Source organism: Trachypithecus francoisi, unplaced genomic scaffold (assembly GCF_009764315.1).
Source record: "Trachypithecus francoisi isolate TF-2019V2 unplaced genomic scaffold, Tfra_2.0 Lachesis_group12, whole genome shotgun sequence".
Taxonomy (NCBI): domain Eukaryota; kingdom Metazoa; phylum Chordata; class Mammalia; order Primates; family Cercopithecidae; genus Trachypithecus; species Trachypithecus francoisi.
In genome coordinates this window covers 63,656,942-63,682,312 of record NW_022681457.1, presented here as the reverse complement: position 1 = coordinate 63,682,312, position 25,371 = coordinate 63,656,942, and the positions used below count along the sequence as shown (strand labels likewise).

The 25,371-nt window shown below is 51.5% G+C and overlaps 1 protein-coding gene and 1 long non-coding RNA gene across 15 annotated transcripts in view; both read right to left on the bottom strand.

Annotated features, from left to right (window-relative positions):
- GPI (glucose-6-phosphate isomerase) overlaps positions 1 to 25,371 on the bottom strand; it is a 47,112-nt gene that overhangs the window by 2,873 nt on the left and 18,868 nt on the right. The window contains exons 10-14 of the mRNA XM_033225654.1: positions 4,100 to 4,160; positions 3,660 to 3,703; positions 3,363 to 3,515; positions 1,008 to 1,137; positions 782 to 858 (exon numbers count right to left, since the gene is read on the bottom strand). Of these exons, the coding sequence (XP_033081545.1) occupies positions 782 to 858; positions 1,008 to 1,137; positions 3,363 to 3,515; positions 3,660 to 3,703; positions 4,100 to 4,160 (465 nt within the window). The remainder of the gene's footprint in view (positions 1 to 781; positions 859 to 1,007; positions 1,138 to 3,362; positions 3,516 to 3,659; positions 3,704 to 4,099; positions 4,161 to 25,371) is intronic.
- Positions 4,167 to 19,731, bottom strand: LOC117092308. Of its 14 annotated transcripts, XR_004440732.1 has the most exons (7): positions 15,716 to 19,731; positions 12,874 to 14,951; positions 10,887 to 12,811; positions 9,355 to 10,855; positions 9,095 to 9,144; positions 8,658 to 9,013; positions 4,167 to 7,548 (listed from the first exon to the last, which is right to left on the bottom strand). It is a non-coding gene; the product is annotated as an uncharacterized LOC117092308 (long non-coding RNA). The 14 variants fall into 14 exon arrangements; XR_004440734.1 differs by having other exon boundaries at positions 4,167 to 5,539; positions 6,736 to 7,548; positions 8,658 to 10,855; XR_004440726.1 differs by having other exon boundaries at positions 8,658 to 10,501; positions 10,707 to 10,855.

The following is a 25,371-nucleotide window of genomic DNA, read 5'->3' as shown; positions in this document are numbered from 1 at the left end:
GGCAAGACAGAATCAAAGCTTCAGAAGGATTTAACCTGCCATTGCTGGTTCTGCAGTGAAGAGGCCCACAAGCCAGGGAATGCAGGTGACCTTGAGAATCTGAGAAGGACCTTCAGCCCACAGCAAGGAAGCTGGACTTCAGTTCCACAAACATACAGAAATGAATTCTGCCAGCCACCTGGCAAGCACAGAAAAGGCTTTCCCCCTAAAGTCTCTAGAAAGAAACACAGACCTGATGACACCTTGATCTCAGCCTGCAAGACTCTAAGCAGAGATACAGCAGGGCCTGCTGGACATCTGAGCTTCAGAAACTCTTGAGATAGGCCAGGTGCGCTGGCTCATGCCTATAATCCCAGCACTTAGAGAGGCTGAGGCAGGTGGGTCACTTGAGGTCATGAGTTCAAGACCAGCCTGGCCAACACAGTGAAACCCTCTACCAAAAATATAAAAATTAGCAGGCCGTGGTGGTGAGTGCCTATAGTCCCAGCTACTTGGGAGGCTGAGACGTAAGAATCACCTGAAGTGAGGGGGAAGCGGGAGGGGGAAGGTTGCAGTGAGCCAAGATCCCACCACTGCACTCCAGCCTGGGCGACACAGCAAGACTCTGTCCCCACTCCCCACCCTCAAAAAAAGAGTGTTGTTTTAAGCCTCCATGTTTGTTGTCATTTGTTATGGCTGGAATAGAAAACTAACGTGATTGTCAACCAATGCATCAGGTTTCCAGAGGTCTGGGTGCAATGTGAGCCAGACCCTCCAGATGGGGCCAGATGGGGGCTCTTACCTTGTGATGCAAACCCTTCCGTATGGGGTGCTGGGTCTGGACCGGGATGAGGAAGTCACAGGGTATCATCTTGGTGCCTGTGAAGGGCACTGTGGTCACCCACATGACCCCAGCCCATGGGAGCTAGCCATACAGCCTAGAGGAGGGCACTGACCTAAGTGAGATATCTCTTCTGGAAGATCCTTTCCCTCCCCAACGCCACCCTGCCCAGGCCACACAGGCCCACCTTGGTGGATGAGCTGGTAAAAAGCATGCTGGCCATTAGTCCCAGGCTCCCCCCACACAATGGGGCCTGTCTGGTGGTCCACACGGGTGCCAGATTTGGTGATGTATTTCCCATTGGACTCCATGTCGCCCTGGAAAAGGAACAGAAACCCAGCCCTTGGCAAAATGAAAGAACAGTTAAAAAGAAAGAAAGAGGCTGGGCGCAGTGGCTCAAGCCTGTAATTCCAGCACTTTGGGAGGCCGAGGCGGGCGGATCACCTGAAGTTGGGAGTTTGAGACCAGCCTGACCAACATGGAGAAACCCTGTCTCTACTAAAAATACAAAATTAGCCAGGTGTGATGGCGTATGCCTATAATCCCAGCTACTTGGGAGGCTTAGGCAGGACAATCACTTGAACATGGGAGGCAGAGGTTGTGGTGAGCCGAGATCTCGCCACTGCACTCCAGCCTGGGCAACATGAGCAAAACTCCATCTCAAAAAAAAAAAAAAAAAAAAAAAGTAACAGAAAAAGAAAAGAAAAAAAAAAACCAACCCTCTACCTGCAAATCTTGATCCTTCACACACTGTACCCAAATCCTGCTCCTTCCTGCACCACGCCCAAGTTCTGCCCAGATGCTCCAGACAGACCCACCCTGCCCTGGCCCCATGAGGTGGACCTGCACCCGTGTCTGCAGGCATGATCCCCTACCTCCCCACACCCGTGAGGACACAGCCTCCCAACCTTTCCAGCTTAGGCCACGGTGCAAGAAGGACTCATGCCCAGGAAAAGGTGGGTCTGGAGGTCAGGCAAGGACCTCCCTAAAGACAAAATCGGTCACAAAATCAACTCATTTCTTAAGGGAGAGCAGGCTGGGGTCCAGAGGGCACAGCTTTTTTTTTTTCCCCAAGAGACAGAGTCTCACTCTGTCACACAGGCTGGAGGAGAGTGGTAGAATCATAGCTCACTGAAGCGTTGACCTCTTGGGCTCAAGCAAACCTCTTGCCTCAGCCTCCCAAGTAGCTGGGACTACAGGTGCCACACCACCATGCCCAGCTATTGTTAGTTTTTGTGGGTTTTTTTGTAGAGACCGGGTCTCGCTATGTTGCCCAGGCTGGTCTTGAACTCCTGGCCTCAAGCAATCCCCCCCAGCCTCCCAAGGTGCTGGGATTGCAGGCATCAGCCACCATGCCCGGCTAAGAGTACAGCCTTTGAGGGCTGTCATCTCAACTAGACGCTAGGCTTTGGGTACCCACCTGGGCCCTGGTCATGGCAACCCTCACCAAGGCAGCTGGGATTTGGGGAACCTTGGCCTCTCCTTCAATCACAGGATTTGCTTCCAGGTGTTGGTGAAGCCTTCTGTACCTGCCCAAAGCAACTCAAGAGCTGCTGGACAGGGACTGGCTTTGTACTAAACAAAAGCAAGGACAGGATCGGGCACGGTGGCTCATGCCTATAATCCCAGCACTTTGGGAGGCCAAGGCAGGTGGATCGCTTGAGGCCAGGAATTCGAAACCAGCCTGGGCAACATAGTGAAACCCCATCTCCACCAAAAACACAAAAATTAGCCAGCACATGGTGGTGTATGCCTGTAATCCCAGCTACTTGGGAGGCTGAGGCACAGGAATCGCTTGAACTCAGGAAGCGGAGGTTGCAGTGAGCCAAGATCGCGCCACTGCACTCCTGCCTGGGCGACAGAATGAGAATCTGTTCAAAACAAAAAAAGCAGGGACAGGTGTGGAAAAGCTTTCTGGGACATAATGTGACTAGGAAACGGCCTGCTAAGCCTCTCGGGGGCTCTGGAGATCCCAAGGGAGAAGAGGACCATGTAGTCCAAAGAGGCTACCACAGACTAGATACAGACTTGCTTTTCTGGAGACATAAAGGCACTACAGGCTACAAGGGATTCCAGCTTGCGGCCCCACCCTATGGCCAAATCCCACCTCCTCTAACATGGACAGACCCAGATCCTCATAACTGTACTAGATCCTGCCTCCTCAGATATTAACGGACCTAGGACCTCATACCAGGGATAGATCCTACGTTCTCAGACACTACGCTGGGCATGCATAGTGATGTGCAAGAAAGAAGTGACCCCAGCTGAGAAACATCCCCTAAGCCAAGCCAGGACCTCCCTAGCCAGGGCGACATGATCACCAGTCATGCCCCTCCCATGGTGGTCAAACTCAGATGACACTCAAATGGAACCAACCTCAGTTACAAAGATTCATCCTGAGACAAGGAGCACAGGTGGACCTTGGCCAGGCCCAAGGGCAATGGGGCAAAGAGCTCCTGGAGGAGCTGAAACCCAGGTTCCTGGACCTCCCAGACCCCCCACAGGCCCTGCTGACTCCAAGGCCTGCTTTGGCAGCTGGTACCTGCTGGAAGTACGCAGCAAAGCGGTGCAGGTACTGGTCATAGGGCAGCATGGCATGCGTCTCACACCCAAAGCAGTTGATGTACCAGATACCCAGCAGGGCCAGCAGGACGGGGGCGTTCTTCTCCAGGGGCGTCGTGCGGAAGTGCTGGTCCTGAAACAGGAGCAGGGTGAGTGGAAGCTGAGCAGCTGCACGGGGAGGGGGAGGGACAGGACAGTGGGAGAGAAAGGGGAGGGACCAGGATCAACACACACGCCTCTGGCCAGCACTTGGCAGAGAACCAGCCTCAGCACTCACCATCCAGTGAGCCCCCGAGAGCAGCTGCTCGAAGTTGTCAAAACCTGTGACACAAAAGTAGAGTCAACAGAAGTGGCCACACCCAGCGTCCTGTGGGGAGTGGGCACAGCTCCTTCTGCAACCAAGGAAGGCTGCATGGAGAGCCAGAAGACATGACATGGGAGGACTCAGGCCTATACAAAGCCCCTCCAGTGAGAGGTGGCCCTGAGTGCAGGGATCTGACTCTGCCTAGGATAGGAGAGAAACAGGACTGCAGTTGTGAGGGGCAGAGACGGGGGCCAACCCGCACACCCAAAAAAACCCAGACCTTCCTTATGGACATGAAATAAATATCCCAGCCAGCTGCAGAGAGGCCAGCAGCCTGTGAGGACAGCATGATATTCAGGGACACGAGCCCCCTACCCATGGGGGCTACAAGACACAGAAACACGCACACTCACCCACGTGCAGGGCAATGGAGAGTCCGATGGCCGACCACAGTGAGTAGCGTCCTCCCACCCACTAGGAGAGACAGGACAAGGTGCTGAGGGAGGGCCGGCACACCCCGCCCCCCACCTCCTGCTGGAAACCCTGTCCCTGGTCTTGCGCAGGGGCATCTTGGAGGGCCCTGGCCCAACCCACCTCCAGGAAGCAAGGCAGCAGGCAGGTGCTGGCAACACACGGGAAGACCAACAGGGCAGACTACACGTGGAACTGACCACAGCCACAAGACAAACTGAAGAGCTTACCGTGGTCTTCCCTGAGATGTTGGGCCCTGTCTCTGCAGACACCAGCAGACCCAGGGCCTCATACCTGTGCCAGGGCCCACCTCCTCAGACACGGACAGACCCCGGGCCTCATACCTGTGCCAGGGCCCACCTCCTCAGACACGGACAGACCCCGGGCCTCATACCTGTGCCAGGGCCCACCTCCTCAGACACAGACAGACCCAGGGCCTCATACCTGTGACAGGTCCCACCTCCTCAGACATGAAGAGACCCAGATCCTCATACCTGCAGCAGACTACTATCTCTTCAGATAGTGACAGACCCAGAACCTCATACCAGTACCAGATCCTACCTCCTCAGACATGGAGAGACTCAGATCCTCATACCAGTACCAGATCCTACCTCCTCAGATATGGACACACCTAGGGCCTCATACCTGTACCCAGCCTCACTTCCTTAGACACTGGTAGAACCAAGGCCTCATGCCTGCACACAGCTCCAACTCTTTAGACACAGACAGACCCAGATGCTCACACCTGTGCCATATCCTACCTCCTCAGATATTGAAAGACTCAGATCCTCATACCTGTATGAGATCCTACCTCCTCAGATATTGAGAGACCCAGATCCTCATACCAGGGCCAGATCCTACCTCCTCAGATACCGAAAGACCCAGATCCTCATACCAGGGCCAGATCCTACCTCCTCAGATACTGACATACCCAGATCCTCATACCAGGGCCAGATCCTACCTCCTCAGATACCGAAAGACCCAGATCCTCATACCAGGGCCAGATCCTACCTCCTCAGATACTGACATACCCAGATACTCATACCAGGGCCAGATCCTACCTTCCGTAACACTGACAGACCAACATCCTTATATGTGCACCAGATCCTACCTTCTCAGACATGGAGAGACCCAGATCCTCATACCAGGGCCAGGTCCTACCTCCTCAGACACTGACAGACCCAGATCCCCATGCCTGTAACAGATTCCTATGTCCTCAGAAATGAAGAGACCCAATACTCATACCTGTACCAAATTCCTACCTCCTCGGACACTGAAAGATGTCTGGACAGACCCATAATGACTACATGAACAGACCCAGATCCTTGTAGCTGTACCAGATTCCTACCTTCTCACACATGGAGAGACCCAGATCCTCCTACCTGTACCAGATCTTAATACCAAGACCAGATCCTACTTTCTGAAACATGGAAAGACCCAGATCCTTACGTCTGTGCCAGATCCTCCCTCCGCAGACATGAACAGACCCAGATCCTCATACTCATGCCAGATCCTACCTCCTCAGATATGGACAGACCCAGAACCTACTTCCTCAGACTTGGAGAGACCAAGAACCTCATACCAGGGCTAGGTCCTACCTCCTCACACATGAACAGACCCAGATCCTTGTACCAGGGCCAGATCCTACCTCCTCAGACATGAAGAGACCCAGATCCTCGTACCTGTACCAGATTCCTACCTCCTCAGATATTGAAAGACCCAGATCCTCAAACTAGGGCCAGATCCTACCTTCTCAGACATTGAAAAACCTAGATCCTTATATCTATGCCAGATCCTACCTCCTCAGACATGGACAGACCCAGATCCTCTCACCTGTACCAGAGCCTACCTCGTAAGACATTGACAGACTCAGATCCTCATACCAGGGCCAGATCCTACCTCTTCAGATACTGACAGATCCAGATCCTTATACTGGCACCCAGATACCACCTCTTCAGACACTGACAGTCCCAGATCCTCAAAATCCTAATGGGCCAGATCCTACCTTCTCAGGCATGAACAGACCCCGATCCTTATACCTGCTACAGATCCTACCTCCACAGACATGAACAGACCCAGATCCTCACTACCTCCTCAGACATGGACAGACACGGACAGACTCAGATCCTACCTCCTCAGATATGGAGAGATCCACATCCTCATACCACAGCCAGGTCCTACCTCCTCAGACAGTGAAAGACGCAGATCCTCATATATGTACCAGATTCCTACTGCCTCCAACACTGATAGACCCAGATCCTTATACCAGGGCCAGATCTTATCTCCTCACACACTGACAGACCCAGATCCTCATGCCTGTAACAGATTCCTATCTCCACAGACATACAGAGACCCAGATCTTCATACCTGTACCAGATTCCTACCTCCTCAGATACTGAAAGACCCAGATCCTCATACCAGGGCCAGATCCTACCTTTTCAGACATTGATAGACCCAGATCCTTCTATTTGTGCCACACCCTACCTCCTCAGACATGGACAGACCCAGATCCTAATACCCACACCAAATCCTACCTCCTCAGACACGATCCTACCTTAACAGACCCAGATCCTCATACTTGTACCAGATCCTACCTCCTCAGAGATGGACAGACCCAGATCCTTACATCTGTATCAGATCCTACCTCCAGACACGGAGAGACCCAAATCCTAACACCTGTACCAGATCCTACCTCCTCAGACATTGACAGACACAGATCCCCATAATCTTAATGGGCCAGATCCTACCTTCTCAGACATGAACAGACTCAGATCCTCATACCTGTACCAGATCCAACCTCCTCAGACACGGAAAGACCCAGATCTTCATACCAATACCAGATTCCTACCTTCTCAGATATTGAAAGACCAGATCCTCATACCAGAGCCAGATCGTACCTTCTCAGACACTGAAAGACCCAGATCCTTATACCTGCTCCAGATCCGACCTCCGCAGACATGGACAGATTGTCATACCAGGGAGAGATCTTACCTCCTCACACATTGACAGACCTACATCCTCATGCCTGTAACAGACTCCTACCTCCCCAGTCATGAGGAGACCCAGATCTTCATACCTATACCAGATTCCTACCTCCTCAGATATTGAAAGACCCAGATCCCCATACTAGGGCCAGATGCTACATTCTCAGACATTGATAGACCCAGATCCCTATAATTGCGCATCCTACCTCCTGAGACATGAACAGACCCAGATCCTTATATCTGTGCCAGAACTTACCTCCTCAGACATGGACAGACCCAGATCCTCCTACCTGTACCAGATCATACCTCCTCAGAAATTGACAGACTCAGATCCTCATATCAGGGCCAGATCCTACCTCCTCAGATACTGACAGATACAGATTCTTATACCTGCACCTAGATACTACCTCTTCAGATACTGACAGACCAGATCCTCATGCCTGTAACAGATTCCTATCTCCACAGACATACAGAGACCCAGATCTTCATACCTGTACCAGATTCCTACCTCCTCAGATACTGAAAGACCCAGATCCTCATACCAGGGCCAGATCCTACCTTTTCAGACATTGATAGACCCAGATCCTTCTATTTGTGCCACACCCTACCTCCTCAGACATGGACAGACCCAGATCCTAATACCCACACCAAATCCTACCTCCTCAGACACGATCCTACCTTAACAGACCCAGATCCTCATACTTGTACCAGATCCTACCTCCTCAGAGATGGACAGACCCAGATCCTTACATCTGTATCAGATCCTACCTCCAGACACGGAGAGACCCAAATCCTAACACCTGTACCAGATCCTACCTCCTCAGACATTGACAGACACAGATCCCCATAATCTTAATGGGCCAGATCCTACCTTCTCAGACATGAACAGACTCAGATCCTCATACCTGTACCAGATCCAACCTCCTCAGACACGGAAAGACCCAGATCTTCATACCAATACCAGATTCCTACCTTCTCAGATATTGAAAGACCCAGATCCTCATACCAGAGCCAGATCGTACCTTCTCAGACACTGAAAGACCCAGATCCTTATACCTGCTCCAGATCCGACCTCCGCAGACATGGACAGATTGTCATACCAGGGAGAGATCTTACCTCCTCACACATTGACAGACCTACATCCTCATGCCTGTAACAGACTCCTACCTCCCCAGTCATGAGGAGACCCAGATCTTCATACCTATACCAGATTCCTACCTCCTCAGATATTGAAAGACCCAGATCCCCATACTAGGGCCAGATGCTACATTCTCAGACATTGATAGACCCAGATCCCTATAATTGCGCATCCTACCTCCTGAGACATGAACAGACCCAGATCCTTATATCTGTGCCAGAACTTACCTCCTCAGACATGGACAGACCCAGATCCTCATACCTGTACCAGATCATACCTCCTCAGAAATTGACAGACTCAGATCCTCATATCAGGGCCAGATCCTACCTCCTCAGATACTGACAGATACAGATTCTTATACCTGCACCTAGATACTACCTCTTCAGATACTGACAGACCCAGATCCTCAAAATCGTAATGGGCCAGATCCTACCATCTCAGACATGAACAGACCCAGATCCTCATAACAGGGCCAGATCCTACCTCCTCAGACACTGACAGACCCAGATCCTCATACCTGTACCACAGTCAATCTTCTCAGACATGGAGAGACCCAGATCCTCATACCTGTACTAGATTCGTACCTCCTTAGATATTAACAGACCCAGATCCTCACACCAAGGCCAGAGCCTACCTTCGCAGACATTAAAAGACCCAGATGCTTATATCTGCACCAAATCCTACCTCCGCAGACATGGACAGAGCCAGATCCTCATACTCAGGCCAGATCCTACCTCCTAAGACATGGACAGACCCAGATCCTACCTCCACAAACATGAAGAGACCCAGATCCTCATACCAGGGCCAGGGCCTACCTCCTCAGACATGGGCAGACCAAGATCCTAATACGTGTACCAAATCCTACCTCCTCAGACATGAACAGACCCAGATCCTCACACCTGTACCAGATCCTACCTCCTCAGACATTTACAGACTCAGATCCTCATACCAGGGCCAGATCCTACCTCCTCAGATACACAGAGATCCAGATCCTTATACCCGCACCCAGATCCTACCTCATTGGATACTGAGAGACCCAGATGCTTGTAATCCTCATATCACAGTCAGATCCTACCTTCTCAGACATGAACAGACCCTGATCCTCATACTGGGGCCAGATCCTACCTCCTTAGATAATGACAGACCCAGATTCTCATACCTGTACCCGCACTGAGATCCTGCCTCCTCAGATACTGACAGACCCAAATCCTCATAAGCCTCATGCCAGGGCCGGATCCTACCTTCTCAGACATGGACAGACGCAGATCCTCATACCAAGGCCAGATCCTACCTCCTCAGATATAGACAGACCCAGATCTTCACACCTGTATCAGATCCTACCTTCTCAGAGACAGACCCAGATCCTCATACCTGTACCAGATGCTACTTCCTCAGAGATGGAGAGACCCAGATCCCCATACCTGTACTAGATTCGTACCTACTCAGATATTGACAGACCCAGATCCTCGTACCAAGGCCAGATCCTACCTTCTCAGACACCGAAAGACCCAGATCCTTATATCTGCACCAGATCCTACCTCCACAGACATGGAGAGACCCAGATCCTACCTTCTCAAACATGAAGAGACCCAGATCCGCATACCAGGGCCAGGCCCTACCTCCTCAGACATTGACAGACCCAGATCCTCATGCCTGTAAGTTTCCTACCTCCTCAGACATGAAGAGACCCAGACCCGTATACCAGGGCCAGTTCCTACCTCCTCAGACATTGACAGACCCAGATCCTCATACCTGTACCAGATTCCTACTTCCTCAGATACTGAAAGACCCAGATCCTCAAACAAGGGCCAGATCCTACCTTCTCAGGCATTAAAATACCTAGATCCTGATATCCGTGCCAGATCCGACCTCCTCAGACATGGACAGAACCAGATCCTAATACATGCACCAAATCCTACCTCCTCAGACATGAACACACCCAGATGCTCCTATCTGTACCACATTCCTAACTCCTCAGACATGGACACACCCAGATCCTCATACCTGTACCAGATGCTACTTCTGGAGACATGGAGAGACCCAGATCTTCACACCTGTACCAGATCCTACCTCCTCAGACATGGACAGACTCAGATCCTCATACCTGGGCCAGATCCTACCTCCTTAGACACTGACAGATGCAGATCCTTATACCCACACCCAGATCCTACCTCCGCAGATACTGACCGTACCAGATTCTTATACCTGCACCCAGATCCTACCTCCTCAGATACTGACAGACCCAGATCCTCATAATCCTAATGGCCCAGATCCTACCTTCTCAGACATGGACAGACCCAGATACCCATATCAGGGCCAGATCCAATCTCCTCAGACACTGACAGACCCAGATCTCATACCTGTACCAGATTCAACCCCCTCAGAGATGGAGAGACCCACATCCTCATACCAGGGCCAGATTCCTACCTCCTCAGATACTGACAGACCCAGATCCTCATACCAGGGTCAGATCCTACCTTCTCAGACACTGAAAGACCCAGATCCTTATACCTACTCCAGATCATACCTCACAGACATGGACATACCCAGATCCTCATACTCATGCCAGATCCTACCTCCTCAGACACGGACAGATCCAGATCCTACCTCCTCAGACGTGGGGAGACACAGATCATCACACCAGGGCCAGACAGTACCTCTTCACACACTGACAGACCCAGATCCTCATGCCTGTAATAGATTCCTCCCTCCTCAGACATGGAGAGACCCAGATCCTCATACCTGTTACTAGATTCCTACCTCTTCAAATATTGAAAGACTCAGATCCTCATACCAGGGCCAGATCCTACCTTCTCAGACATTAAAAGACCCAGATCCTTATACCTGCTCCAGATCCTACCTCCTCAGACATGGACAGATCCAGATCCTCATGCCTGTAACAGATTCCTACCTCCTTAGACATGAAGAGACCCAGATCCTCACACCTGTACCAGATCCTACCTCCTGAGACACTGACAGACCCAGATCCTCATACCTGTACCCGTACCCAGATCCTATCTCCTCAGATACTGACAGACCCAAAACCTCATAAGCCTCATATCAGGGCCAGATCCTATCTCCTTAGACATGGATAGACCCAGATCCTCATACCTGTACCAGATTCCTACCTCCTCAGACATAGACAGACCCAGATCTTCACACTTGTACCAGATCCTACCTCCAGACATGGAGAGACCCAGATCTTCATACCTGTACCAGATTCGTACCTCCTCTGATATTGAAAGACCCAGATCCTCATATCAAGGCCAGATCCTACCTCCTCAGATACTGACAGTTCCAGATTCTTATACCCGCACCCAGATCCTACCTCCTCAGATATTGACAGTCTCAGATCCTCATCCTCCTATCAGGGCCAGATCCTACCTTCTCAGACATTGAAATACCCAGATCCTCATATTTATGCCAGATCCTACCTCCTCAGACATGGACAGACCCAGATCCTACCTCTGCAGACATGAAGAGACTCAGTTCCGTATACCAGGGCCAGGTCCTACCTCCTCAGACTTGACAGACCCAGATCCTCATACCTGTACCAGATTCCTACCTCGTCAGATACTGAAAGACCTAGATCGTCAAATGAGGGCCAGATCCTACCTTTTCAGACATTAAAAGACCTAGATCCTTATATCTGTGCCAGATCCTACCTCCTCAGACATGGACAGACCCAGATCCTAATATATGCACCAAATCCTACCTCCTCAGACACGAACACACCCAGATCCTCCTATCTGTACCAGATTCTTACCTCAGACACTGAAGATCCAGATCCTCATACGCTCACCCAGATCCTACCTCCTCAGATACTGACAGACCCAGATCCTCATAATCCTAATGGCCCAGATCCTACCTTCTCAGACATAGACAGACCCAGATACCCATACCAGGGTCAGATCTTACCTCCTCAGACACTGACAGACCCAGATCCTCAAAACTGTACCAGATTCAACCCCCTCAGAGATGGAGAGATCCACATCCTCATACCAGGGCCAGATTCCTACCTCCTGAGATACTGACACACCCAGATCCTCATACCAGGGCCAGATCCTACCTTCTCAGACATGGACAGAGCCAGATCCCCATACCTGCACCAGATCCTACCTCCTGAGACATGGAAAGACCCAGATCTTCACACCTGTACCAGACCCTACCTCCTCAGGCACGGACAGACTCAGATCCTCATACCTGGGCCAGATCCTACCTCCTCAGACACTGACAGATCCAGATCCTCATACCTGTACCAGATTCAACCCCCTCAGAGATGGAGAGACCCACATCCTCATACGAGGGCCAGATTCCTACCTCCTCAGATATTGACAGACCCAGATCCTCATACCAGGGCCAGATCTTACCTTCTCAGACCTTGAAAGACCCACATCCTTATACCTGCTCCAGATCCTACCTCCACAGACATGGACAGATCCAGATCCTCATACTCATGCCAGATCCTACCTCCTCAGACACGGGCAGACCCAGATCCTACCTCCTCAGACATGGACAGATCCAGATCCTACCTCCTCAGACACGGGCAGACCCAGATCCTACCTCCTCAAACATGGACAGATCCAGATCCTACCTCCTCAGACATGGATAGACCCAGATCCTCACACTTGTACCAGATCCTACCTGCTCAGACATAGAGAGACCCAGATCCTCACACATGTACCAGATCCTACCTCCTCAGACACTGACAGACCCAGATCCTCATACCAGCGCCAGATCCTACCTCCTCAGAGACTGACAGATCCAGATCCTTATACCAGCACCCAGATCCTACCTCCTCATATACTGACAGTCCCAGCCCTCATACCTGTACCAGATTCAACCCCCTCAGAGACGGAGAGACCCATCCTCATACCAGGGCCAGATTCCCACCTCCTCAGATATTGACAGACCAAGATCCTCATACCAGGGCCAGATCCTACCTTCTCAGACATGGACAGACCCAGATCCTTATACCTACTCCAGATCCGACCTCCGCAGACAAGGTTAGACCCAGATGCTACCTCCTCAGACATGGGGAGACATAAATCCTCATACCAGGGCCAGATTTTACCTCTTCACACATTGACAGACCCAGATCTTCATGCCTATAACAGACTCCTACCTTCTCAGACATGGAGAGACCCAGATCCTCATACCTGTACTAGATTCCTACCTGTGCCAGATCCTACCTCCTCAGACATGGACAGACCCAGATCCTCACACTTGTACCAGATCCTACCTGCTCAGACATAGAGAGACCCAGATCCTCACACCTGTACCAGATCCTACCTCCTCGGACATTGACAGACTCAGATCCTCATACCAGCGCCAGATCCTACCTCCTCAGATACTGACAGATCCAGATCCTTATACCGGCACCCAGATCCTACCTCCTCAGACACTGACAGTCCCAGATCCTCATAATCCTCCTATCAGGGTCAGATCCTACTATCTCAGACATGAGCAACCCAGAGCCTTATAAGGGGGCCAGATCCTACTTTCTCAGACACTGACAAACCAGATCCTCTTACCTGTATCTCCTCAGATACTGACAGACCCAAATCCTCATAAGCCTCATACCAGGGCCAGATCCTACCTTCTCACACATGGACAGACCCAGATACCCATACCAGGGCCAGATCCTACTTCCTCAGACACTGACAGACCCAGATCCTCATACCTGTACCAAATTCCCACCTCCTCAGATATAGACCGACCCAGATCTTCACACCTGTACCAGATCCTACCTCCTTGGACATAGATAGACCCAGATCCTCATACCTGTACCAGATCCTACTTCCTCAGACATGGAGAGACCCAGATCCTTATACCTGCGCCGGATCCTACCTCTGCAGACATGGATACACCCAGATCCTCATACTCATGCCAGATCCTACCTCCTCAGACACGGGCAGATCCAGATCCTACCTTCTCAGACATGGGGAGACACAGATCCTCATACCAAGGCCAAATCTTACCTCTTTACACATTGACAGACCCAGATCTTCATGCCTGTGACAGATTCCTACCTCTTCAGACATGGAGAACCCAGATCCTCATACCTGTACTAGATTCCTACCTCCTCAGATATTGAAAGACTCAGATCCTCATACCAGGGCCAGATCCTACCTTCTCAGACATTGAAAGATCTAGATCCTTATATCTGTGCCAGATCCTACCTCCTCAGACATGGACAGACCCAGTTCCTCATACTCATGCCAGATCCTACCTGCTCAGAGATAGAGAGACCCAGATCCTCACACCTGTACCAGATCCTACCTCCTGAGACACTGACAGACCCAGATCTTCACACCTGTACCAGATCCTACCTCTTCAGACATTGACAGACCCAGATCCTCACACCAGCACCAGATCCTACCTCTCCAGATACTGACAGATCCAGATCCTTATACGGGCACCCAGATCCTACCTCCTCAGATACTGACAGACCTAGACCCTCATAATCCTCCTATCAGGGCCAGATCCTACCTTCTCAGACATGGGCAACCCAGAGCCTCATACCAGGGCCAGATCCTACCTCCTCAGACACTGATAGACCCAGATCCTACCTCCTCAGATACTGACAGACCATAAGCCTCATACCAGGGCCAGATCCTACCTTCTCAGACATGGACAGACCCAGATCCTCATACCAGGGCCAGATCCTACCTCCTCAGATATTGACAAACCCAGATCCTCATACCTGTACCAGATCCTACTTCCTCAGACATGGAGAGACCCAGATCCTTATACCTGTGCCAGATCATACCTCTGCAGACATGGAGAGACCCAGATCCTCATACTGATGTGAGATCCTACCTCCTCAAACACGGACAGACCCAGATCCTACCTCCTCAGACATGGAGAAACCTTGACCTTCCTCAGACACGGACAGACTGAGATCCTCATAATTCTATGATTATGACAGACCCAGATCCTCACACCAAGGCCAGAACCTACCTTCTCAGACACTGAAAGACCCAGATTCTTATACCTGCGCCACATCCTAACTCCGCAGACACGGACAGACCCAGGTCCTCATGCTCATGCCAGATCCTACCTCCTTAGACATGGACAGACCCAGACCCTACCTCCTCAGACATGGAAAGACCCAGTTCCTCATACCTGTATGATTCCTACCTCCTCATATATTGACAGACCGAGATCCTCATACCAAGGCCAGATCCTACCTCCTCAGACACTGAAAGACCCAGATCCTTATACTTGTGCCAGATCCTAACTCCCCAGACATGGACAGACCCAGATCGTCATACTCATGCCAGATCCTACCTCCTCATACATGGGATAGACCCAGATCCTACCTCCTTAGACATGGATAGACCCAGATCCTACCTCCTCAGACATGGAGAGATCCAGATCCTGCCTCCTGAGACATGGAAAGACCCAGATCCTCATACTTGTACGATCCCTACCTCCTCAGACACTGACAGACCCAGATCCTCATACCAGGGCCAAGTCCTACCTCCTCAGACATTGACAGATGCAGATCCTCATACCTGTAACAGATTCCTACCTCTTCAGATATTGACAGACCCAGATCCTCATACTAGGGCCAGATCCTACCTCCTAGGACACTGGAAGACACAGATCATCATACCAGGGCCAGATCACAACTCCTCAGATATTAACTGACCCAGATCCTTATACCTGCACCAGATCCTACCTCCTCAGGCATTGACAGATCCAGATCCTTATACTTGTGCCAGATCCTACCTCCTTAAGACACTGACCGACCCAGATCCTTATATGTGCATCAGATCTTACCTCCTCAGACATGGACAGTCCCAAATCCTCAATACTGTACCAGATCTTACCTCCTCATACCCTGACAAACCCAGATCCTTATACTTGTGCCAGTTCCCACCTCCTCAGAAACTGACAGACCCAGATCTTCTTACCAGAGCGAAAGCCTACCTCCTCAGAAACTGACAGACCCAGATCCTCTTACCAGTGCCAGATCCTTCCTCCCCTGACACGAACAGACCCAGATCCTCACACTTGTACCAGATCCTACCTTCTCAGACAATGAAAGACCCAGATCCTTATACCTGCACCAGATCCTACCTCCTCAGACATGAACAGAACCAAATCCTCATACTCATGCCAGATCTTACCTCCAGACATAGTAGACCCAGATCCTCACACCTGTACTAGATCCTACCTCCTCAGACATTGACAGACCCAGATCCTCATGCTTATGCCAGATCCTACCTCCTCAGTCACTGACAGAACCAGATTCTCACACTGAATACCAGATCTCACCTCCTCAGACACTAGAAGATCCAGATTCTCATACCTGTGCCAAATGCCACCTCCCCAGACACCTGAAGACCCAGATCCTCACACCTGTACCAGATCCTACCTCCTCAGATACTGACAGACCCAGATCCTCATACATGTACCAAATTCCCACCTCCTCCGAAACTGACAGACCCAGATCCTCATACCAGGGCCAGATCCTACCTGCTCAGACATAGACAGACCCAGATTCTCATACCAGGACCAGATCCTACCTCCTCAGACATTGAAAGACCCAGATCCTCATACCTGTACAAGATCCTACCTCCTCAGTCACTGGAAGACCTAGGTCCTCATTCCTGTACCAGATGGTAACTCCTCAGACTTTGACAGATGCAGATCCTTATACCTGTACCAGATTCCTACCTCCTCCAACATTGACAGACCCAGATCCTCATTCCTGTACCAGATGGTAACTCCTCAGACATGGACAGTCCTAGATCCTCATACCAGGGCCAGATCTTACCTCCTCAGACATGGATGGACCCAGATCCTCATACCAGGACCCGATCCCACCTCCTCAGATACTGATGGACCCAGATCCTCATACCTGTACCCAGCCTCACCTCCCCAGACACTAGAAAACTCAGGGCTTCATACCTGTGCCAGATGCTATCTCCTCAGGCAATGGAAGCCCAAGGGCCTGACACCTGAGTCCAACCTCACCTCCTCAAACACTGGAAGACCCAGATCATCATACCTGTGCCAGGTGCTACCTCCTCAGGCACGGGAAGACCCAGATCCTCATACCTGTGCCAGGTGCTACCTCCTTAAACACTGGAAGACCCACAGTCTCATACCTGTGCCAGATGCTACCTCCTCACACATGGAAGACCCATATCCTCACACCTGTGCCAGGTGCTACCTTCTCAAACATTGGAAGACCAGATCCTCATACCTGTGTTAGGTGCTACCTCCTCAGACATGGGAAGACCCAGATCTCATACCTGTACCAGATGTTACCTTCTCCGACATCAGCAGACCCAGGGCCTCATAACTGTAACCTGCTGTTACCTCCTCAGACATCAGCAGACCCAGGGCCTCATATCTGTAACCTGCTGTTACCTCCTCAGACACCGTCAGATCTAGGGCCTCATACTTGTACCAGATCCTACCTCCTCACACACTGGGAGACCCAGATGTCATACCTGTCATACCTCTTCCAGCACCACATACCTGTACCAGGCCCTACTTCTGTAGACACTTGCAGACCCACAGCCCCATACCAGTGCCAGGATCCACCTTCTCAGCCTCATACTTGTGCCCAGGTATGTTTCCTTGGACAATGAAAGACCCAGCAGCTGTCTGCTACTCTTGGCTGGGTCTCCTCAGATATTAAAAACCCACTACTACATTGCTGTTCCCCAGCCCACCTGCTTGAATAATGGCCCAGTGCCTCATACTTGTGCCAGGCCCCACATCCTCTGATACTGACAGACCCAGATCCTCATACCTGTGCCAGAAATTCTCTGTTGAACAATGAAGACTCATCACTTTGTACCTGTGCCCATTCCCAACTCCTCAGGCGGTACTGACAGATCCAGAACCTCAGACCTGTGCCTTACCCTACCTCCTGGACACTGATAGGCCCAATGGGTCATACCTGCTGGGCTCGACCGATCTTCTCAGCCCATCACCTAGGCCTATCATTCACACTGCACCTTCTCAAGCCACACCCACAGGCTCCACTTGGTGCCATCAGAATCCTCAGAACTTCACAGACGTCTCCCTGACAGCTATTTATGGAGCACCTTCCACATTTCTAGCACAGGCATTGGACGCAGAGTGTAGGAGACGTACATCAAATAATCATGCCAATAAATGTGAAACTGAGAAACAAGTGCTCAGAAGAAATGGAACATGGTGCTGAGGCCACTTATAAAAGGAACCTGAGGGGTACTTGAACCTTGATCTCAAGAATGAGCAGGCATGACCCAGAGAAGCACTGAGGGAGCATTCCAGCAGCCATAAGAGCACATGCAAAGGTCCTGTGGCCAAAGCAGCTTTTCTCAAGGGTGACAGAATTAAGGCCCACAGAAAATGATTTGAGAGACTTCTCAGTTCTCCCAAGGATGATCCGAGACTAGTAACCTTCTAGACACGAAGGAGAGGTGCCCACTTATTACATCCAGTAGATGCCTTGGGCTGTGAGGGCTTAATTCTCTCCTGGAAGCCCACTGAGGCAGGGGGAAGCATAGCACCGTCCAGAGGATAAAGGAAGGGGTGAGGACCGCAGGGTGGAAGCTGAGAGGCACGGTGGGAGGACTGCAAATAGTCTGTGGCTAACGTAAGGACAGAAGCAAACAAGCCACTTCGAAGCCCCAGAGATGGACTGGGGAGTGCAGAGGACTGATTCTGGGAGCTCTCCAGTGTGGCTGAGAGGTTTCTGGTTTTTTTAGACACAGGGTCTTGCTCTGTTGCCCAGGTGGAGTGCAGTGGCATGATCACAGCTCACTGCAGCCTCAAACTCCTGGGCTCAAGTGATCCTCCCATCTCAGCCTCCCCAGTAGCTGGGACTACAGGCACACACCACCATGCTTGGCTATTTTTTAAATTGTGTGTAGAGATGGGGTCTTGCTCTGTTGTCCAGGCAGGTTTTGAACACCTGGCCTCAGCCTCCCATCTCAGCCTTCTGAAGCTCAGGGATTACAGCCATGAGCCACCACACCCAGCCCAGACTCAGCTCTAGAAACTAAACTTCAGTATAGCCAGCCCTCTGGCTGACAGAGTCCAGGCTGCTCACTGTGGCCGAGAATAGGTTCTGAGATCCCAGTTTTGCAAGAGCCCAAGCAATGCCAAACAGTGTCTGACCTGAGCCTCCAAACCCTCAATCTGCAGATATGGGTCTCTAGACCTCACCTTGAAGTGCAGTGGCCTCTGAGACCACACATTATAGATGCAGCTCCTCAGTGAGTTCAACGTTCTGGGCCTCACCTGCCCCAGTACCATCTAACCATCATGTACCTTTTTATCTAACCATCATGTACCTTTTTCCTCACTTTACTCACCTTTTTTTTTTTTTTTGAGACAGGGTCTCTCACTCTGTCGCCCAGGCCTGAGTGCGGTGGCACGATCTCAGCTCACTGGACTCAGTTTCTTTTTTTTTTTTGAGACAGGGTCTCTCACTCTGTTGCCCAGGACCGAGTGCGGTGGCATGATCTCAGCTCACTGCAACCTCTGTCTGCCAGGTTCAAGCAATTTTCCTGCCTCAGCCTCCTGAGTAACTGGGATGACAGACATGTGCTACCATGCATGGCTAATTTTTGTATTTTTAGGAGATGGGGTTTCACCGTGTTGGCCAGACTGGTCTTGAACTCCTGACCTCAAGTGATCCACCCACCTCAGCCTTCCAAAGTGCTGGGATGACAGGCGTGAGCCACCGCACCTGGCAACTTTCCTCACTTTTAACTCAGACCCTATGTCAACTGGAGCACAATGCCACCTTGGATGCAGGCCAACACCATGGACTGGTTACAGATCCTCAGGCCTCTGTAGTACCCTGAGCTCTGTCTATCGTACCTGACCAGGGTGCTGAGAACAGACAGCTGACCCACCTGATCCTTAGAGTTCCCCAGACATCACCAGGCAGACCCAGGTACAAACACCTACAATGACTATGGCTTTCCCTTGTTATAAGAGCCCACACTACTCACCTAATTGTGCCTGACCCTACCACCGAAGGTCCTACCTGTGTCTGACCCACCTTCCCCAGGCCTGGCTAGCCTCATCAATTATGCATTCCTGGGCTAGACCCCACCCACTTCACCTAACAAGCCCAGCAGTACCTTTGTGTTTGAACCCAGGTGTCAAGAACCCACCTAAGACCATGTTTATACAACTTCTGTGAAACTGAGCCTGGATGCACAGACTCACTGCCAATGTCAGGTCAACATACCAGCACTGAGCCTGAATCCACAGACTCACTGCCAATGCTAGGTCAACATATCAGCACTGGGCCTGGATCCACAGACTCACTGACAACACCAGGTCAACATAACAGCACTGAGCTTGGATCCATGGACTCAATGCCAATGTCAGCTAAACATACCAGCACTGAGCCTGGATCCACAGACTCACTGACACCACCAGGTCAACATGCCAGCACTGAGCCTGAATCCACAGACTCACTGACAATGCCAGGTCAACATAGCAGCACTGAGCCTGGATCCCTGGACTCACTGCCAATGTCAGGTAAACACACCAGCACTGAGCCTGGATCCACAGACTCACTGACAACACCAGGTCAACATGCCAGCACTGAGCCTAGACCCACAGACTCACTGATAATGCCAGGTCAACATACCAGCAGTGAGCCTGGATCTACAGACTCACTGACAACAACCAGGTAAACATATCAGCACTGAGCCTGGATTCACAGACTGACTGACATAATCAGGTAAACATATCAGCACTGAGCCTGGATCCACAGACTCACTGACATAATCAGGTAAACATATCAGCACTGAGCCTGGAGTCACAGACTCACTGACATAATCAGGTAAACATAACAGCACTGAGCCTGGAGCCATAGACTCACTGACACCACCAGATAAATATACCAGCACTGAGCATCGATGCAATGGCTTCACCTGGGAGACCTAGTTCTGCCTGTTTGTGTCCAACTCCAGTGCCTCAGGCTACAGAGTTACACACCTGTCAAAGATGGGTTCCAGACATCTCAGCTGACAGACCAAGATTCACATAACCTGACCCCTCATACCCTGACTGACAGACCCAGGTTCCTTTGCCTGAGCCAAACTCAGATTCCTTACAGCCTACGAGGGTCCAGCTTTATTTACGTGAGCCTGGCCTCGGCAGTCCACATCCCATGTCTGGCATGGCTTTTCATGTCTCACAGACAGAGCCAATGCTGCCAATCTCTGCTTAACGTCAGCACCAATGAGCTCACTGAGGAGCCTCAGACCTCATCAAATGGAACATCTCTGCCTACCTGTGCTCCCCAGCTGAGATGTGTAGTTCTATCAACTTGTGACTAACCCATTGTCCCCAGGCCTAAGACTGAGTCAGCACAACTGAGCCAGAACCACGCACCAATGACTCCACCTGCAAGACCCCAGGTGTATGTCCCTCTAGCTACAAAGTCCTTGCTTGAGAGAGAAACATCTACCTACTCACGTCTAACTTAGGGGCCACAGACCTTGTAGGAAACCCGCAATGTTCTGCCTGCCTGTGGAGACCCCCATGCTATGGGCTTGACCTGAGAGGCCATTCTGTACACGTAGGATCAACTCTGGTTCTTCAGGCTTCACCTCAAACACCCAGGGGCACATTCCTGTGCCTGAATCCAACTCCTGAAAGAGCCAACTCTATCTACCTGCATTCAATCCTAACTCCTCAGCTCTCCTTCAAGAGACTACTGGCAGACCAGTTTTGTCTACCTGCCTGACCCTGGCTCCTCAGACCACACATGGTGGGCCAGCTCTGCCTACCTGTGCTTGACTCTAGCTCCTCAGACCACACCTGAAAGGCTATCTCTACCTACCTGAGCTTGACCCTGGGTTCTCAGACTACACCTAGTGACCCAGAATACCTACCTGTACTTGATCTTGGCTCTTCAGACCATACCTGGCAGGCAGCTCTACCTACCTGAGCCTGACCCTGGCTCCTCAGACCATATCTGGTGGCCCAGCTTTGCCTACCTGTGCTTACCCTGGCTCCTCAAACCACACCCAGTGGGCCAGCTCTACCTACCTGTACTTGACCTTGGCTCCTTCAACCACACCTAAAAGACTATCTCTACCTACCTGTGTTTGACTCTGGCTCTTCGGAGTATACCTGGCATGCTAGATCTACCTACCTGCGCCTGATGTTGGCTCTTCAGATCATACCTGGTGATCTGCCTACCTGTGCTCGATGCTGGCTCCTGGGCTTGTACCTAGTGGACCAGCACCCCCTACCTGCATGTGGTGAGGGTTCCTGAGCTTGTACCTTGTGGGCCAGCTCTGCCTACCTCTACTTCACACCTCAGCTGCTCTTATCTCATCCTACACACTTTTTAGGTCTCATGAACACACCCAGCTTTGTGAAGCTGCCCTGATTCTGGCTCCAAAGACCTTACCTGCCAAACCCTGCTCTACACACCTGTGTTTAACTCCTGTTCTTCAGACCTGATGGACCCGAAGAGATGTACCTGGACCAGGCTCCAAAAACCTCACCCAAGAAACTCAATTCCACATGCCCACTTACCTGTGGCTGGCCACAGCTCCTCAGCCTCACCCAGGAGATGAACTTCTACCCACCCATCTTTTTTCTTTTTTTTTTTGAGATGAAATTTCACTCTCACTGCCCAAGTTGCAGTGTAGTGGCATGATCTCGGCTCACTGCAAACTCTGCCTCCCAGGTTCAAGCGATTCTCCTGCCTCAGCCTCCTGAGGAGCTAGGATTACAGGCACGTGCCACCACACCCAGCTAATTTTTGTATTTTTTAGTAGAAATGGGGTTTCACCCGTCACCATGTTGGCCAGACTGGTCTTGAACTCCTGATCTCAAGATGATCCACCCACCTTGGCCTCCCAAAGTGCTGGAATTACAGGCGTGAGCCACCACACCCGACCTCTGTTTTTTTTTTTTTTTTTTTTTTTGAGATAGAGTCTCACTGTCATCCAGGCTGGAGTGCAGTAGCACGATCTTGGCTCACTCTGCCTCCCCAGTTCAAGCAATTCTGGTGCCTCAGCCTCCCAAGCAGCTAGGACTGTAGGCATGCACCACCACCATGCCTGGCTAATTTTTGTATTTTTAGTAGAAATGGGGTTTCGCTATGCTGGCCAGGCTGGTCTCGAGCTCTTGACTTCAAGTGATCTGCCTGCCTTGGCCTCCCAAAGTGCTGGGATTACAGGCATGAGCCACTGCGTCTGGCCTTCCCACCTGTCTTGACACCACCTAGGAAATCCAGACCTGCTCACTGTGCCAGATCCCAGCGCCTCAGACCCTCCTGAGACCTGGCTCTATCCACCTGCCTTCACTTCATATCCTCAGAGGTTGTCTACCACATCCAGGTCTTTCTAGATGAGCCTAACCCCGACTCCTTGGGCCTCACCTGATAGATCATTCTCTCCACCTGTGCCTGACCTCAACTGCAGGATAGTTTAATTAGCTTGACTATGGCTGCTCTTGTCAACCTACCTATGTGTGCCCCTGGTTTCACAGATGTCACCTGACAAACTCTACCCATCATGCTTCTCAGACTTGGGATACAAACCAGGGCCTGACCTCAGTGGCTCAGACCTTACCTGTGAGACCCAAAAATACATACCCATGTCTCACCTTAACCCCTGAAACCTCGCCTGCTAGAACTGCTCTACATACTTCGACCAGACCCAGGCTTCATTCACCTTTCAGATGGATGTAGTTCGTCGTCCCTTTGTCTGACTCCAGCTTTTTGGTCTCTTCCCAGGCTCACCCACCAGAGCTGCTCAGACATCGCCTGAGGACACAGCTCCAACCTGGACCCAATCATGGATCTCCAGCCTCACTTGTCAGACCCAGCTCAACCTGTCTGCCTATCTTTAGCTCCAACGTCCTTACCGGACTGGTCCAGTTCTGCCTACCTGAGTAGAGTCTTGGCTCCTCAGGCCTCCCCTAGAAACCCAGCCATACAAACCTGTCTCCTCCTGGGACCTCAGACAGACGCGGCTCTGAAAGGCTCCACTATACACACCTAACCTGAACAGACACTTTCCTCACACATGACAGATCACTGGCTGCTGACCTCGGCCTGAGGGAGCCTGGTGAGAGCCCAGTGTTAACAAACACTGTCTGACTGGCTCAGCCTTGACATGTGCCCTGCAGACCCAGGTCTCTGGACCTTTACTCACCCTGAGCCACTCAGACCACACCCACCCAGCACAGCTCCTCATGCCACCTGCCTGCCTCACCTGCCCCAGCTCCCCTGTCCTTGCCTCCTATCACCAGGTACATTCCTACCTCTCCCGCATCTGGGCTCTGCAGACCCTGACGCCACAGACTTGGACTTCAGTCACGAATTCTCAGAGGCCTCTGACGCCCTGAGCTCTGCCCATCACACCCAGTCAGGATGCTGAGAAGCAGGTGCTGACCTGTGTGTCCCTAATCCTGGGCTCTAAACACCCCACTCGAGCAATAAGCCACCCACTACCTGATCCTCACTTTCCAGAACCGGCCAGAGATCCCAGCGTGCACACCTGTCCCATGCCATAGGTCTACACCACCTCCCACAGAGCCCGGCTGACATATGCACATACATAGCTTTGGCTCCTCAGACTCCACCTGACAGAACCATCTCTAAATACCTGCCTCTCCTCCAGAATTCACAGACCCCTCTCTCTGCCCTGGCTCCTCCTCAGAACTCACCTGGATCTGCTCTGGCTCCGCTTCGGGCCTCCCCAGCCAAAACTGGCCCTGTGGCATGTGCTGACTCTGACTGAGCCCTGAGAGACCCCGCGGTTTCCCACCACCCCCCTGCCTGATCCTGACACCCAAGGCTGCCCCACAACTGACCCTGGCGGACCAAGAATTACCACTACCAGACAAGACTCTTCTGATCTCACCTGAGAGCCGGGACTGCATCCCTAGGCCTGAGCTGATGGCTGTAGCTCACCCGAGACCCTACCTCCAGGAACTTCACCTGCTCCTATCCCTGGGTTCTTCAGATATCACCTTCTGGATTCAGCAGGATACTCTAGTAACTCAGGCAGATCCCTCCTCCATCCCCCGTGGTCTGTCTAGCCTGGCCCAGGAAGCCTCCGCTTAGGAATCACCAGCCAGCCCTGGC